The sequence below is a fragment of the Pyrus communis genome, chromosome 5, assembly GCF_041283825.1.
Source record: "Pyrus communis isolate YQ-2024b chromosome 5, ASM4128382v1, whole genome shotgun sequence".
NCBI classification, from domain to species: Eukaryota; Viridiplantae; Streptophyta; class Magnoliopsida; order Rosales; family Rosaceae; genus Pyrus; species Pyrus communis.
The window spans coordinates 9,260,319-9,277,375 of record NC_142569.1 but is presented as its reverse complement, the minus strand read 5'-3'; the positions used below and the strand labels follow the sequence as shown (position 1 = coordinate 9,277,375).

General features: G+C 35.6%; 1 protein-coding gene and 2 pseudogenes across 1 annotated transcript; 2 read left to right on the top strand and 1 right to left on the bottom strand.

Moving 5' to 3' along the window:
• The first annotated feature begins 7,312 nt into the window (after window positions 1-7,312).
• LOC137724705 (secoisolariciresinol dehydrogenase-like) lies at window positions 7,313-10,942 on the top strand (annotated as a pseudogene).
• LOC137724706 (cyclin-D3-2 pseudogene) lies at window positions 7,603-8,459 on the top strand (annotated as a pseudogene).
• Window positions 10,943-14,681: 3,739 nt separating the features above from the next.
• LOC137724704 (akuammiline synthase 1-like) lies at window positions 14,682-16,247 on the bottom strand. Its single transcript, XM_068463426.2, has one exon. The coding sequence runs from the start codon at window positions 16,149-16,151 to the stop codon at window positions 14,829-14,831; it is 1,323 nt and encodes a 440-aa protein (XP_068319527.2). The 5' UTR covers window positions 16,152-16,247; the 3' UTR covers window positions 14,682-14,828.
• Window positions 16,248-17,057: the final 810 nt, after the last annotated feature.

Sequence of the window (17,057 nt, the reverse complement as noted above, 5' to 3'; positions counted from 1 at the left end):
TTTCTATCCTCTCTTTTACCTCAAAAACGCAGATTTCTTTTGGGTTGGTAAAAAGGTACAACCTTTTTTAGACTTGGTATTCATATCGTGTTTATTGTGTTCATGTTATTTTTGTGTCATACCCGATAATTTAATAGGTCGTATCGTGTAACACCCATTAAAGTGAACAATAATATGACCCAAATGAGTGTGTTAGAATCTTTTGACAAGTGGGAGTAAACTGTTCAAGCATAAGGACTGTTGTTGATGCTTCATTTCTTTGTACTGTTGTTGAAGCTCTAGGCCTAAAAGCTAAGTTAGTTTTTACTTTTGTTTAAACTGAGTTTGTTTTCTCAGATAGTTTTTTCAGTTATTATTTTGGTTTTCTATAAGGGTTCAATTTTTTCATCATTTGTGATTAATTGTCCTAAAAACAGACTCAATATATAAGAAAGTTTGGTTTGCTAGAAGATCATTTTGTGATTTGTTGGAGCATACTTTTGGAACTATTGAATATGATGTTCTGATATATAATGGTTAATAAGTTTTGGTTATTAACTATAGTCTTGACTTTGTTGTGTTAAAATTGGATTGAATGAGTGGGAGTGATGTGTATTTTGACATTACTGCAATTGTTGGTTCACATGATAACAAAATGCAAATTAGGTGTCTTGTGAGTGTTGAGTTAAATCAGTAATGAACACAAGGGGCTCAAGAGTTCCATATTTTAAAATGCTTAGGTAAAGTTGAATGCGAGATTAAGCTTTCAGTTAATTTGGACTTGGTGATCACTTTTATGATTTATAAGGCTTTTGGTCATATTTCATACTTACGTGGAAGAATGTTAGAGTATGAGTATGAAGTAAACATTAAGAGCCGGATTGTGTAATCTTTTGTACGGAAAAGTCTTGTTAATAAGCTTAGAGGAATTCTAATTCTTGTAGAATTGTGAGTACTGTAAGTAGTCCAATAAACATGAGACTTAACTTAGTACTGTGACTCTTGATTCCCTCATATTGTAATATGGATTACTTGTTTGAGTTTATAAGAATTCTAATAGGGGAATGCTTGGAACAATTCTATATATAATCTTAACCACTGGGTCTGCTCTTTTATTCCGAATACCCATTGTTTGGAGAGTACTTGTGCTTTGCCAAAGGTTATTAGATTAAGAAACTTCAATGGCTTTGTCTTCCATCTCTGGTTCTGCAGTTAGGTTTGCTTTATAGCTTGTTCTTGACTTTTGGTAATTCAATTGGCTAACTTGTGTTTTGTGGGATTGATATATATATATATGTGTGTGTGTGTGTGTGTGTGTGTGTGTAACTATATGTCTTAATGTATGGCTAACTTGTGTTTTGTGGGATTGATATATATATATATATGTGTGTGTGTGTGTGTGTGTGTGTGTGTGTAACTATATGTCTTAATGTAGATGGTGTTGCATGGAAGGGTGCAGATGTTGGGTTCAAATTTGGGAAAGAAGAAGTATTTCTTCAAAATGTTAGTCGCCTTCACACATGCTAGTCACTCGATCAATTTGTGAGATTGAAATGTTGTTTACAAAGGTCGTAGCCAAGAATTTCTAGTGATTAGATTTACCTTGCTTAGTGAAAACGGTTTTCATGATACCATGTGTTTGTGCAGCAATTTCTGCACCTAGTTATCACTGAGATAATATTGATCCTTTCCATCCCCTTTACAGCCTTTAGTCTAATATTAGGTTAACATGAGTATATAGTTTACCCTTTTTCTGTTTAAGCGTGTTCTCTGGGATGTTAACTAATTCGTTACACAAAATTATCTTAATCAATTCAACTACAAGCCCAAACAACTATTTAACACTAACTTCCTTTCTAACAAGTTGTAATTTCCAATACATGCATTTTCATACCATCTTAAACGCTGCTAAAAGTTTTAAGCCAATGGATGGCCATAATTGTAGGAGGACGTGAAGAAATTGTTGGTAAAATTATAACCATAATTAGTACAAACCTCAAAATTCACATGGATTCCTATTATTAATTAGATGACAGATAAGTTGACTTGTATTATTCCAAAGCTCAAAAACTCACGTGGATTCCTATAACTAGTAAGATGACAGATATTGACTTGGACGTGATGAAATCGTTGGGCTTGATTCTGGCTTTGTCGATTATGCTAATGCAGGTTACTTATCTAATTTGTACAAGACACGTTTTCAAATGGGTTACGTCTTTACAGTTAGAGAAACCGTAATATGTTGGATGTCAACAAGGCCGGTCCTGATTTTTTTGGTGCCCAGTGCGAAAGCCGAAAATGTGCCCTTTTTTAATATAGAAACATATGTTTAACATAAATATTTTGCGAGGATAATCACATGTATGTGTAAAAAATTCATCACTAGTAGCATGCAAAATGCCTTCCAATTTCTGTCATGTATGTGTAAAATTTTATTCACATCAACCAAATTATGATTAAAAATAGATGGAAAATCACATATACGCAGAACGCATTAAACATATCCAATACATCCCAATCCAATCACATATTCATCCAATCATATAAAATAACATATCCCACTAAATTAATCTCAACTGCATGCCATGTGAACCACCAAGTTGTTGAAGAGAAAAGCATGCAAGAACCGGTGGTGCAACTCTAGTGACCAGTTTTACCTTCGTTTCCCTCCATCTTTCTCTTCTTTCTTGTTGTTCCCACCACTGTCTCCACTCACGGTGTCCGTGGTGGAACTAGTAGCCGGAGCCGAAGAAGGTTCTTTAGCCACCAGTCCATTTGTCTTTCCAATGCTTTTTTCCCCTTTGGAAAGGCTAAAAAGCACCCCATTTCTCTTCATCTCCATCACTATAGCCTTTAACTTGATCCTCCTGCCATTACCCTACACCTAAAAATCAATACTTTCTACTTCTTCACCTCAAATTTTATAAGCAACCAAACAAAAGGGCAGTCACAAAATTTACTAAAATTGATGAAGGTGGAGTCTTTTTTTTTTTTAATACCTTTTTGAGTGGTGCATCTGGAGTTGTATGAAATCAGTGTTAATGGAACGAATCCGTCAAAAACATGCCCCTCACTTGAAGTCTGCTCAGAACACTCAGATTGTCCATGCAGGTAATCTGCGGTTGCATCTAAAATCTGATGCTTGCACCTCTCAATAGCTACAAAAAAAACCCCAATTTTGAAAACAGAAACCAGAACAATTCAAGCAAAAGAAATGAAGCTTTCGACTCAGAAAACAAAAATTAAGTTGAAATTTGAAAAGGGTATGTGTTCTCCGTAGTACCTTGAGCTTGGGGAGTTGGGTGACAAGCTCCAAGCAGAAGAGAGGGAGCTCCCTCTGAAAAACTTGAATCTTATGCCTCTCCTCCATGCCCAAAACCTGGACTTGTCCCCTCCAGATTCCCTTTATGTTATATTGTTTTTTAATCCCTAAAACCTGGACAAGAAATCCTCTCCAGCCTTTATTTTGGGCTTTGGACAAAAAAAAAAAATTATACCTCATTATTTGGATTTTGTTTTGTGGGTGCCCCTTTCAACTTTGGACCCTAGACAATTGCCCCGGTAGCACTGCGCCTAGACCGGGCCTAGATGTCAACCAAGCAAACCTTAGTTGCGACTTCTTCGAACCATGATAAGATTCTCGCACACACGAAACTACGTGTGAATGCTTCTAGCTGATGCGAGAATTATATGCGCACAAATTAAACCCTCTTTTTGACAATTGTAGTATAAGTATAAGTAGGGATCGTTCTGGACCGGGGATTAGGAGGGATTGCAAATCTCTTGGAAACTGACTCAAAAACGTAAAATAAAGTTTAAAACACTAAACTAGACTCAAAGAATGCAAAATTAAAGTTTAAAACACTAAGACAAACCAAAAACTCAAAATGCTTTAAAAACACAAACTAAATTGAATTCTAACTAAAATGAACATTAAAGCAAAAGGGGGATTGAGGTTTTTACGAAAATTGAAATAACGAAACAAGTTAATAAACTAGACAGAATGTAAATATGAAATTTATGGATGAATGCTAGCTAAGGGGTTCATCTCCATACATGTTACACTTGCATACAAGATTGATTCTCAGTTGGTCTTTCGATAAATTATGAAACTCAACACTCCGGGTTAATTAGGTCCGCTTAAATTAACCGTCAAGTTTTCCTTAAGTTAATGAATTGGATGGGTTAGCGCAACGCAATTCACAACATTCTCCAAAAGTCCTTTACGTGAACAGCACAATAAAGATACAATCAAAGATCATTAAGCATCATGAAAACTATAAGTGTTGACAAGGCATTCGTTACTATGATGAGCATGAAACTCGTGCCAAGAATTCATTTAACGCGATTGTTTATAAGCAACCTCCACTACTTGTGAATATAAGTTCATAACGATTAGGTGAAACTCACTTATATTCTAGCGTCATATTCATGCATGAAAATTAAGTGCGCATTCTTAATAAACATACATAAATAAGTTATCAATCAAACGGTTAAACAAATTGAATCAACAACTTATGAAATTCCAACGAAAGTTAATCAATTCATATTGCAAATATAAACATAGTTTCGAATCACCCCCTAGCTAAAGGGGGATTAGTTCCTCATAACTTTGAAATCAAAGAAACACCTAAACATTCCAACAACTCAAACTTGAATTGTATGAACGTTTAGGCACTCTTCTCTTCCATTCCTCATACGTACAAAACAAAGAGAATTGAATTTAAACTTTGAAATCAAAGAAACACCTAAACATTCCAACAACTCAAACTTGAATTGTATGAACGTTTAGGCCCTCTTATCTTCCTCGTTGTTGTAGCACAAGGTCTAAGGTGAGGTTTGGGGGATTATGGAAATGGATGAGGAGTGGTGTAGAAGTGGAAGGGGAATGGAAAAATGGTGTTTGGATTATAAGGGGAGAGATGGGAAGCTCACGGCTAGGGAAGGGAGAATGTGTTTGTAATGTGTTGTGTATGAAATGAGATGATATTGAATGAATGAATGCAAGGGTATTTATAGGAGTAATGGAGGGAACATGACAGCTAGGAGGTGGGTGGAAATGTGGCTGCAAGTTTGGTGAATGATTATGAGTGAATGCATGTGAATGTGGCTAGGTTGGAAAGCTGGAAATCTGAAAATGCAAATGGGAATGCTGAAATACAAAGGTGGCCACGGTTTTGAGTGTGTTTTGTGTTGGAAATGCATGTGAATGCATGTGAATGTTGTTTGTGTGAAGTGTGTGTGGGTTAAAGAGTGAATGGTGGTGTAATGATGAAGTGTGATGGCTGAAAATGTCAAGGGAAATGCATGTGATTGCACGGCAAAGAATTTCAGGATGCATGTGTGTTGGTGTGTTGTGTGATTGTTTTGTGGTTGAATGATTAAGTGGTTGAATTAAAGAATGGGAGTGCATGTGGCTTAGGTGGTGTAATGATGAAGTGGGAATTGAAAGAATGTGGTTGGAAAGTGGAAGGGAAGACACGGCACAAAGGGGGAAGTGTTGGAAATGCATGTGATGCATGTCAATGTTGTCTTTTGGTGCATGTGTGTGTTGAATGGTGTCCTTTAATTATGCACGGTTTAGGGCTGTTAAGGGGAGAGAAATGGGAGTGAATGTGGCTTAATGATGAAGGGGGAAAGCTTGGAAAGCATGTGGCAAGGTTGGTTGCATGATGATGATGCATGTGAGTTGAAATGCATATGTTTAAATGGTTGAAATGTGTAGATGATTATGAGTATGATAAGTGATAAGTGAATGATGTATTAAGTGATAAATGAATGATATGTTAAGTGATAAATGAATGATATGTGGTGAGTGATAAGTGAATGGAAGTGATAAGTGATAAGTGAATGGAAGTGATAAGTGAATGGTTTGATAAGTGAATGATATGATAAGTGAATGCTTATAATAAGTGAATGATATGATAAGTGAATGATATGATAAGTGAATGCTTTAAGTGTTTAAAATAGGGAACAAAGCCCTTCCTTGCATGGCAAGGAAGGGAGACACAAGGAAACACACGACAATGTCCTAAGGTTGCAAGGAATGTTGTTTTTGTGTTCTAAAATGCGTAGGAGTCTTCAATGATGCTTAAACATGAGGTCTTTTAGGATTTAACTTTCCTACTTCAAGTCTTTAATTTCGTCCATCCTCTTGGCTCCAAGCATATGATATCCATTCTAATCTCTAATTTGCTCCAAAAGGCTCCAAAAGGCATCCTTTTGCATACCTTGCCCTTAGAACCTGAAAACACACAAAAGAAGAATAAAGGACTAAAATAACTAGAGAAACATAACGTAAATGCACGAGAACAAGCCATTTAAGTCGCATGAATATGCTCCTATCACTAGCTGAGAGCAATTTTGGAACATATTTGAAGCACATGCGGACTTTCTTCTATTATTGACGTCCCTACAACAATTTATGAAGATAACGATTCATGTATCAACCAGATTGAAAAATGATACACCCACATTGTGTTGAAAGTCTTCTTTTCACATCAGCAACAAGAGCATCAGAACATTAAAGTCAAACAAATCTGTTCTAGGACAACTTGGCTAATCTCTTTATCAAGTCATTACCAAAATCTACTTTTCAGAAACTTGTCCAAAGAATCGGTATACGTAATTATTTGATTTGAATTACTTGTAGTTCTCATTCGAAAGTTTTGTCAAATTCAGGAATATCTTGGAGTGTACTCACTTAATTTTAATGTACTCTTTTTCCCATAAGATTATGAGCATTTTTTCATTTGGGTTTTTTCTAGTTAAAAGGTTTTGACAAGGTATCCATCTTGGGCTGGTCATACCTTCATGTGTGCATTCTACTTGCATCTTGAAAACGTGTAATTTTGACTTATGCAACTTCTTACTTTTCTCCTTAGACTATAAGTTTTTGTCTCATACTAGTTTTAACCATAACGAGATTCTATGAGTTTTACTACCTATGTATTTTTCTATTTGATTAGAGATTCACATTCACTCATTGTGCCGATGACTTCATCAACTGAACTTATTTCATCGTGAAGACCTTGCATTTTGTTTGAGTATTTAAACACTCAAAGGAGTGTGTAGCAATCCTAATTTAATTGAGAATGTGATTATGTAAATCATATTGAGATTGTGTAGTATCTTTTAGAAAATATTCTATTTCAAATGTAATACCTAGAGGTTAAGGAAATTTTCTTTCATATTACTTAAATAGATAAATATTTATTTCAAAATAAACTAGATAACCATTTATAGATTCAGGGTCAGCGGGTGTGTTTTATCAGTCCTCACGCTTTCCCCCCATTTCAAAAGAGAATTAGTACTCTCTCTCTCTCTCACATCAATGGCATTCTCCTCAGTACTCTCTGCATTCACAAGAAGGTTAGCACAACATGCTTAATCAATCAAAGTTTATTAGTTATCTGTTTGAGCCTCTATTTGTGTATCCAGTTTTACTTTTTGGTCAAATCTGATAAATGATTCTTGTGACCATAAGGTATTCGGAAGATAGTCCATATGTTAAAAAAACTCATATTAAAATCCCTATGTTGTACTACGTTAACAAATTTAGTCCAAAAGTGATTTTTCCGTTAACTATCTGTTAAACGTGATTTTTTTTAGACACGCTCTCTCCTAAAAAAGTAAAGAGAGAGAAAGGAATAGACTCAGAGATGGATATGGGCATGAGCTCAACCCTTTCTCTCTCCCTTGTTCTTTTTATGTAATGACCAAAGCTTTTCTTCTCTTCTTCTCCGAAGAAGATGGCTCTACAAGAAGAACCCAAAGAGCTCCAAAACCCTCCAATGGCGTTCGATCCTTCATTATTTTGCGAAGAAGGATTTGAGGAAGATTTGGGGGACAATGGTAGTGAGAAGGAAAGCGAGAACTGTAATGGGTTTTCAAAAAAGCAATCATCCTTCTTCCCTTTGATTTTCCTGGAAAGTGATATGTTCTGGGAAAATGATGAACTTTCCTCTCTAATCTCCAAAGAGGAACAAACCCATGTGTGTTTCAGTGGAGAAATCTCAGATGGGTCTTTGATGGCAGCTCGGAAAGAGGTGGTTAAGTGGATTCTGAGTGTAAAGGCACATTATGGCTTCTCCTCTTTGACCGCCATTCTGGCTGTGAACTACTTTGATAGGTTCATTGCCAGCCGGCCGTTTCAGAAGGGCAAGCAATGGATGAGTCAGCTCGCCGCCATTGCCTGCATCTCGCTGGTCGCCAAAGTGGAGGAGACCCATGTGCCCCTTTTCTTAGATTTGCAAATACATGTAAATTTTCATTTATAATTTGATTGTCTGTGAAATTGCTGGACTGTTGTGTTTATTGGATTTCTCATGATTGTGATTAGGTGGAGGAAACAAAGTATGTTCTCGGTGCTATCGACTCTCGGGTGGTGAATGAATCCAGTGACCCCAAATTCATACTTTGATAACAGAAAAATCATCTTTGGACTAAATTTGCTAACGGAATACACCACAGAGGTTTAAACCCGAGTTTTTTTAGCACATGGGCTATCTTCCGAATACCTTATGACCATAGTGATCATTTATCCGATTTGGCCTTACTTTTTTTTTACTATTTGGTTGATGAGCCATTGAGAATGATTCGGTTTGGTATTTGAAGGTAAATGCTACTAGATCGTAGTACTAAGTGGCAACAACTACTTTAGTCTTTTTTTTTTTTTTTTAGTACATCGATATTTTTACACTAGGTGAGGAGGAATTCAGCTAAGCCACACAATTGGCAGCTTAATTTGATACCGAATTTGCCATTCGCCATTTATGAGATTCAAACCTAAAACCTCTTACTTTTAAACAAATAGGAATATCATCAAACCATAATACTGAATGACAACAATTATTCTAGTTAGTAACTAATTTTGGTAGTTTGTGTGAGAAACAATGATGTTTTACATGAAAAAAAAAAAAGTTGACAAAAAGTTAAAATGTAGATAATAGCTCCGCCACAATGATGACAAATGAATTAAAATTTTTAATTTCTATCACTATTTTCTTATTGGCAACGTATTGATACCGCAACATGAACTACCAAAATAATTACTAATTCGGTAGCTTTTGTTCACTTCTATTATAATGAATAGTGTTCATTCCTCCTAATAATTGCATTATTTGTTATGTACATAATGTGACCACCGATATGTAGATTAATAAATTAATGATGCTTTGAAAGAACCTCATCTAGGGCGTGTTTACGCACCTGTAATCAGAATGAGAGTAAGGAATTCGATTTCAATTACGGATAATTCTTATGTTTACTACGATTTGAAGGAATCAACAGCGTGTGGGACCCACACAAAAAATGGAATTCAATTCCTGAAATTGGAGGAATTGGACTCCCTCCTTGGGTGAGATATTTGGATTCCTGGATGGTGAAGGAATCAGGAATGTATTTTTTCTTCCTATTATGTCATCATTCACATTATGCACAACTCCATGCATATGCCGAAGAGAAGAAACTACAATTTTGAGCGAGAAAATTTAAATATTAAAGTACATACTTAAATTTATAAAAAAAAAAAAAAAAAAAAACATTTTAATGTGTCTATGAAATAAGAAAGCAATTTTTTTTTTCTTACTATTATATAGTATATCAAATTTTATTAGAAAAAGTATATAAAATATTTGATTTGGGATAAGGGCATTTTAGTAATCATACTGGTTTATATTCCGATTCTGCTGAATTAATGTCATTTCTATTCCGATTCTAGAACATTTAAGTAAACAGCTTCAATAGGAATCTGATTCTGACTCCTCCTCAATTTAATTCCTTCTATTTTTATTACGGTTACGTAAACGCACCACTAATGTGAAAAGAAAGATTCGAATTTGTGTGCACATAAAAGAGAATGTTGTCCTAGATAGCCAACTTGGCTAAACTCAGATATGCTAATCCAATTTAATAATGTGACTACACTAGAACTAGCCTTACGGAAAAACAAGTGTGTCTCGTAACCTTGCATTTGGATGAAGAAATTACAAATTGTGAAAAATTCTGTCAATTGCAAATCCAACTGTTTGAAGATTATGTATGTTGAATTTTTCAAAAGTAATATTATTTTGTAATTGAATACAGGTTGGAGGGAAAGGTGGCTCTGATAACCGGCGGAGCCAGCGGCAGCACGGGGCCGAAGTCATCATTACAGATGTCCAAGATAATCTGGGCCATTCAGTCCGTGAATCCATCGGCCCATCGGACTGCACGTTTGTCCACTATGACGTCACAGACGAAGCCCAAATAAAAAACGCCGTACACAAAGCCGTTGCCGCATACGGAAAGCTAGACATCATGTTCAACAACGCAGGCATAGCTGGCCAGTTCAAACCCCGAATCATCGACAACGAAAAATTGGATTTCGAGCCCGTGCTTAGCACAAATATCATCGGAGTTTTCCTTTGGCAAAAAGCATGCCGCGCAAGCCATGATTCCTGCGCAGACGGGCTGCATAATTTCAACTGCTAGCCTGAGCTCATACATTGGTGGTGTGGCCTCACATGCATATTGTTGTTCCAAGCATGCAGTGAATGGTCTGACGAAAAATGCAGCCGCTGAGTTAGGTCCGTTCCGGATCCGTTTGTCGCCATCCGCGCGTCGCCGATGAGTCCAGGTTTTTCGGGAGCTAAGGATGATGAGGACACTGAGAATATGATGGGATCTCAAGCTAACTTGAAGGGCATGACACTTAAGGCAGTGGATGTGGCAAATGCAGCTCTATATTTGGCAAGTGATGAGGCTAGGTATATCAGTGGGCTTTAATCTCTTGATAGATTGGGGTTTTGGCATCCTTAATCCCTCCTTCAAATTCTTTCAGTACCCTCCAGAGCCTTGGTCTGTTTAGCTACTACATATATTTTTTTCCTCTTGCATGATTTAGTTTGAGTTACATTTAATTTGTTATAAGTTCATTCTAAAAATTGACCAGTTTTTAAGTGCCTTTATTGGGGTATAAATGTTCGGGTCTTCCAATAAACAACCTTGTAATTGTGCGTTTTAGAAGGTTGGACACCATCCTCGTTTGCTACAAGTTTGAGTGAAGAGGGATGTGATGAAAGATACTTCCACTTTGAAGTTAAGTTTTAATTTCTAAGTACGTTATCTAATATTTGAATTTTATTTTGATCCCTATATTTTGAATTTGAACAATTTAATCCGTATATTTTATCATCAACAATTTTTGTCCCTCGTACCAAATTTGACGTTACTTTGTCTTGTTAGCGTAGTGTGTTATACTGTCCTGTGTATACATTAACCCAAATTAAAACATAGGAAAAGACCGAAACTTTTGCAGATTAAGCACAATAATCAAATTGACCAAATTTAAAATAGGGAACTTTAATGAAAAGCTCCCAGTACTGTTCACTTTGACGAAAACCCACATTTTTACACTAAAAAGTTCATCCTGGTACTATTACCTTACCTTTTATTTTGTTTTTATCATTAAAACTCAAAGTTTTCAAGCCATTTTCATTAGTTTTTATTTTAAAATATAGGAATAAAAGCCACTTAGTACTACGGTCTAGTAGTATTCTTCTTTACTTGTACGTGAGAGGTCTTAGGTTTAATTCTCGTCAAAGACGAACTTGAACTGCATTATTGCTAGCCTATTGTGAGGTTTTGCCCCATCCTACCCTTTAGTGTAGGGAATATTATTTGTTCAAATTAATAAATAATATCCAATCTGAATTTTTTGTGAAATTCGATTTTTTTTCTTGTCAATTATTTTTTAGGCTAAATAGTAGCAAAGGTCACAAAAGTCCCAGAATTATACTATGAGTTTAATTTTGGTCCCTGAACTTTGGTAATAGTTGCTCTTGCCCTCGAAATGTGTCTCGTGTTGCACTTGTGATCGTTTTCGTTAACTCCGTTAACTTTTAATTAAATTAATGAGTAAAGTAGATATTTCATCCAAAAAATAAGGAAAAAAAAAAGAAGGAAAACTAAGTAGCCATTGATCATATAATATATATATATATATATATATAGGCTCTCCTTAGTATCCACTAGGAGCGTTCAAGTTCTAACAAGCTAGTGTTTACGGCACTATACATATTTGTATATATAGCGATTCTGATATAAAAGCAACACATTGTTAATCAATCCACATAGAGAACGACATCACAACAACTGAAAGTGACAAGAGGATACTAATTAATTACAGAGTTATATAGAGAAACATCTGCAAACAAGGAGCTCATGATTGCTTTCAGTAATGGCCATGACTTCTTCTTTTGAAGTCAACTGTGCTGGTATGCAATTGCCATCTTCATATATAGGTCACGGTCATGTGTTAGATAATAATTTAAATACACTGAGGGTGAAACACATCTCCTTCATTCATTACTTTCTAATATAAAGCTTAAAAACATATCAATTTTGTTGAACCAATAAGGAGGAAAAAGTAATGAAATCACACAGACAGTAGAAGCCTTGAAACAACTATTAAAACATCTACAATCGCATCCATCTAAGAAAAGCAAGATAATGTTAATGAAATGACAAGCAGATTCACAGAAACATATGCAAGCAGGTCTTCATATCTTTCAATTATGGCCATGTCTTCTTTCTGTGAAAATCAATGACGCTTCCACGCCAACACCGTCACTTGTGTCCATATATATAATCGCATTCTTGAATTCATGAGTACTACGAATTCTCACCCATGACAGCTGCTCCCATCCAAAATTTGCTTCATAGAAGGGAAACTTGCACCAACTGCTACACTATAAGTCACTATACTATCGTCTATCAGGATGTTCCCGGACTCTTTGACGCATTAAAGTACATCCTCACAACTAACACTGTTAGGATACTTTTCTTTATATTCCTTAATGCCTTTCCTGAATTTGGCAACCAAGCTTTCCAGATCCACCTCACTTCTCTATATAAAAAGAGGCAGGGTGAACACAATGGATTAATGGAAATCAACTTCTTTCCTATACTGTATTTGTCTAATCTTTATATATAAAGCCAACAACCTCCTTTGGGGTCACAAGTTTCACCAAAAAGTTTTGGAAAAAAAATTTAAAAAACAGCTCAAAATAATGCACCAAATAATGCATGGGTATTTTCGTCATTTTAACAGTATTTTTTTAATAATTAATTCTTTTTGTACAGTTTTTTTTTTTTAATTAGTACCTCACAATAAGCTAGCAATAATGTGATTCAATCAGTTGTTCATTAAATATTATTTTCTTTATTTTTAAACACGTTCAAAACATCTTAAGAGACGTGTAATGCCGATTATAAAAAAGATCTTTCGCACGCGCATAATAATGTGATTAAATTAGTTGTCAAATGAATTTTTTTTTTTTGAACAAACGATATTATATACACTAAGGAGGAGGAGGTGGGTTTAGCCTCACAATGGACTAGTAATAATGTGATTCAATCAGTTGTTTATTAAATATTATTTTCTCTATTTTTAATGTAAATTCAATAGAATGTAGATGGAAATTGAAAGACCAATTTTATTATGTGAATTCAGCTGCTTTGATTGGTTTGTGAGGAGTTTTTTCTTGCATGATCTAAGATTATTCATTTACTTCAAATATTTGACTTTTCTTTTGTCAATTCACGCATATAAATATGTTTAAAACGTATAAGTCGCACGTAGCACGCCATGATTCAAAAAATGACTTCTAAAACGCGTGCATGAAGGCTAGTTAGTAACTAAATTTGGCCGGCGTGACGCTTTCTTCTAGCCATGTGCTTTCTTGCAACCGGGTAAATTGTTTTCCTCTCAATAAGTTGTTTGGTATTTTTCTTTGAGAGATTATATTCACACACCCCAAATTACTTCTCCCACACTTTTTTAATTTTTTTAATATTTTCTACACACTGCTAGTACTTGATAAAAAATATTAAAAAATTAAAAGGGTGTGGGAGAAGTAATTTGGGGTATGTGAATATAATCTCCATTTTTCTTTTTGAAAACATTGACGGTATGAGGGAAATTAATAAAAAAAAATAGTTTATACCTAGTCAGGAAGAGGGGGACATAAACTTTACTCCTCATAAAATAAGAGATATAATGAATATTAAGTAACTTAGCTACATTTTATCATTTTTTTAAAACAAAAAATAATACTAAACACCCCCTTCATTTTCCTATCAATAAACACTTGTATGACCAAATATACATATATTTGCATAATTTCGGCATGATCCTGACCGGTTAGAGACTTTTATTCTTGGGATTGAAGATTAGTAGGATATAAACTTTAGGTTGAAACTGTTATAAAAAATAAATAAATAAATAAATAAACAGTGAGGTTCAGTTGTTCCTCAACGAAGACCCTCCATATATAACGGTGCCGCAGATCCGGCTGACCCATCGTTAATTTGCTGCTAAATTACTTCAACCCATCTTTTGCTCCGCTGTCCAAACTTTAATTTCATGACAATGACCTCTTGCAATTCTTTTTCTACAACAGTGATTATTGGTTAGAAAACTTATCACTCAAAGTTTGAGTGCAATTTAGATTGAAAATACCGATTCCGATTCGTTAATTTCGACCTTTATGACATCCAAAACAAACCCAATTTCTGAAATTAAAATACTGCAAATTCAAAAAAATGCTGGAACTCCGTATTTCCGAAATAAACATTGTTTGAAAAGAGAAACTTCACATGTTTGAATCAACCACAAACTGTTTTGAGAAGGAACCTCCTCATCCTTTAGTAGCCAAGCATTCCTCATATATCAGTCACATTCGTATTTGCTCTTATTTATATAATTGAAGCATCACACCAATTTTGTTAAATAATTACGTATACAAATAAGGAAAAATGAAATGAAATCACAGATAAAGTACAAGCATCAAAAGGATTGCGAGATCTCACGAAATGACAGTTGGATTCGGAGAAGCATATGCAAGCAGCTCCTCACTATTTTCAAATAGGGCCATGTCATCTTCTTTGAGAGTCAAGGATGCTTCTATGCCATCGCCATCTCTCATATCCATCAACAGAATGGTATTCTTGTATAGACTACGAACGCTCACCCATGACGGCTTCCCCCATCCGAAATCTGCTTCGTAGAAGGAAAACCTGCACCAGCTACTGCAAGTATAGATATCTAAATCATCGCTATCCAGGAGTTTACTGCCGCCAGACTCTTTGGCTGCATCGATTATATCGTTTCCACTAACTCCATTAGGATACTTTTCTGTATGTTCCTCAATGCCTTTCCTGAGTTTAGCAACCAAGCTTTCATGTTCTATCTCACTTTCAACTGTCATTGCTGCAAAGGACCACACACAATTCCCCAGTATGTTTTCTGCCAAAGCCTGCCTCGATCTCTTCCGCATGTTCACAATCGGACACAACATGGATGGCTTTATAATACCCAATTTTGATCTTGATGCTTGCATTGCACATTTCCAAATGAGCGCTGACACTACTTCAACGCGTGTTGGGTTGGGAGTGGTTTTGGCAGCTTTCGACTTGAGGGTAGCAATCTTTGAGGCATCGAAGACAAATCTCCTTGTTATAGACCCTTCAGTAGACAATGTCACTGCAAAGTCAGGTGAGTTGAAGATATCCAGGGGTGGGAACAAAGAAGCTGAAACACCAAATTCTCCGGGAAGCACGGCGTGATGATCAGTAGTAGTGCTGGCCGAGCCAAGGGCAATTGCAGCCCATCTTTCAATGAATTTGCATATTGTAAAGGCATCGGAAACCTTATGGGCAAAGCTGACCCCAATCGCCAATCCACCACATTCAAAGAAGTTGGCCTGGATTAGTAGAAGATAGTCTGTGTTTGAAAGTGTGGATTCTTTATCAGTTGGAACCAATTGTTCTAGGATCCCATCATCTGGCTTGTCAAAAACCATCGACATGTAACAGTTGACTTGGGCTTGAAGAAATGCAACCCCATGATCATTGCAGCAGATTGAATCATTTCTTTGAAATTCTCCTGCAAAGGGGTAGAAGTGAGTGAGGGCTTCAGATAATGATGTTTTTAGAAAGTTGGATCTTTCCTGATCATCAGCAACAGCAGCACAAGGTTTGTTGCGATAGAAGAGAAGTAGTGGGATAAAAATTTCAGGTTCGAACTGGTCAAAAAAAGAGAGGCGAAGATTTCTAAGGTCGGGAGGAGTTGGAGAGGATGGTTTAATTGTTTCCTTGTTAAGGACTTGAACCTTCATCTCTGAAACCATCTTTTGCTCAATGCTTAACAAAATTTGAGTTTCATAATCATAGCAGGACCTTCAATATATATGTTGAGAATGAATCCCACATTAATGATATGAGGGATTTTGTATAAACTTATAGGTAAGTTTGGGTACTATTCATGTTGCCAATTGGTTATATATTGGTAATGAGTCCTACATTAATGAGAGGAGAGATCTTCAATGAGTCCCACATTTGTAATTGTAGTCCACAATTTGTTCCCCTGTATAATATATATTTGTCACATTGGTATACCAAAAAAACATGTGTACCTCACGAGACTCGCGGAAAGAAAATATCATTTGAAAGTATCCAAAAAGAGAGTTTTTGGCATTTCAAAAGTCCATCATATATTAGTTAAGTGTTTGCTTAAAAAGAAATGCAAGGAGACCATACTTTTAAACCATATTTTGTAAATTACATGATGTAATTTAAAGGTACTATATTTATATTGACTGTTGCAATATACAAATGCATAGTGGATACTTACCAGCTAGGGATTCAGCAAAAAACACATGGAAGAGAGCACATTCTCGCTTGGTTGATGGTTGGATTCCTAATAAATTTAATGGTACTATATTTATATTGACCGTTGCAATATACAAACGCATAGTGGGTACTTACCAGCTAGGGATTCAGGAAAAAACACATGGAAGAGAGCACATTCTTGCTTGATAGAGAGATTATATGCTTAAATCATATATATATATATATAGAAGAAATTCAACCATCAACCTGTTACATCACCTGACTAACAAATATAATTTAAGCAAATAATCTCTCGATCAAGCAAGAATGTGCTTTCTTCCATGTGTTTTTTGCTTGTGCTTTCTTCCATGTGTTTTTTGCTGGATCCCTAGCTGGTAAGTACCCACCGCATTTGTATATTGCGT

Excerpts from the sequence above, each read along its gene's own strand:
- LOC137724704 (XM_068463426.2), bottom strand. The coding sequence starts at position 16,151 with ATGGTTTCAGAGATGAAGGTTCAAGTCCTTAACAAGGAAACAATTAAA.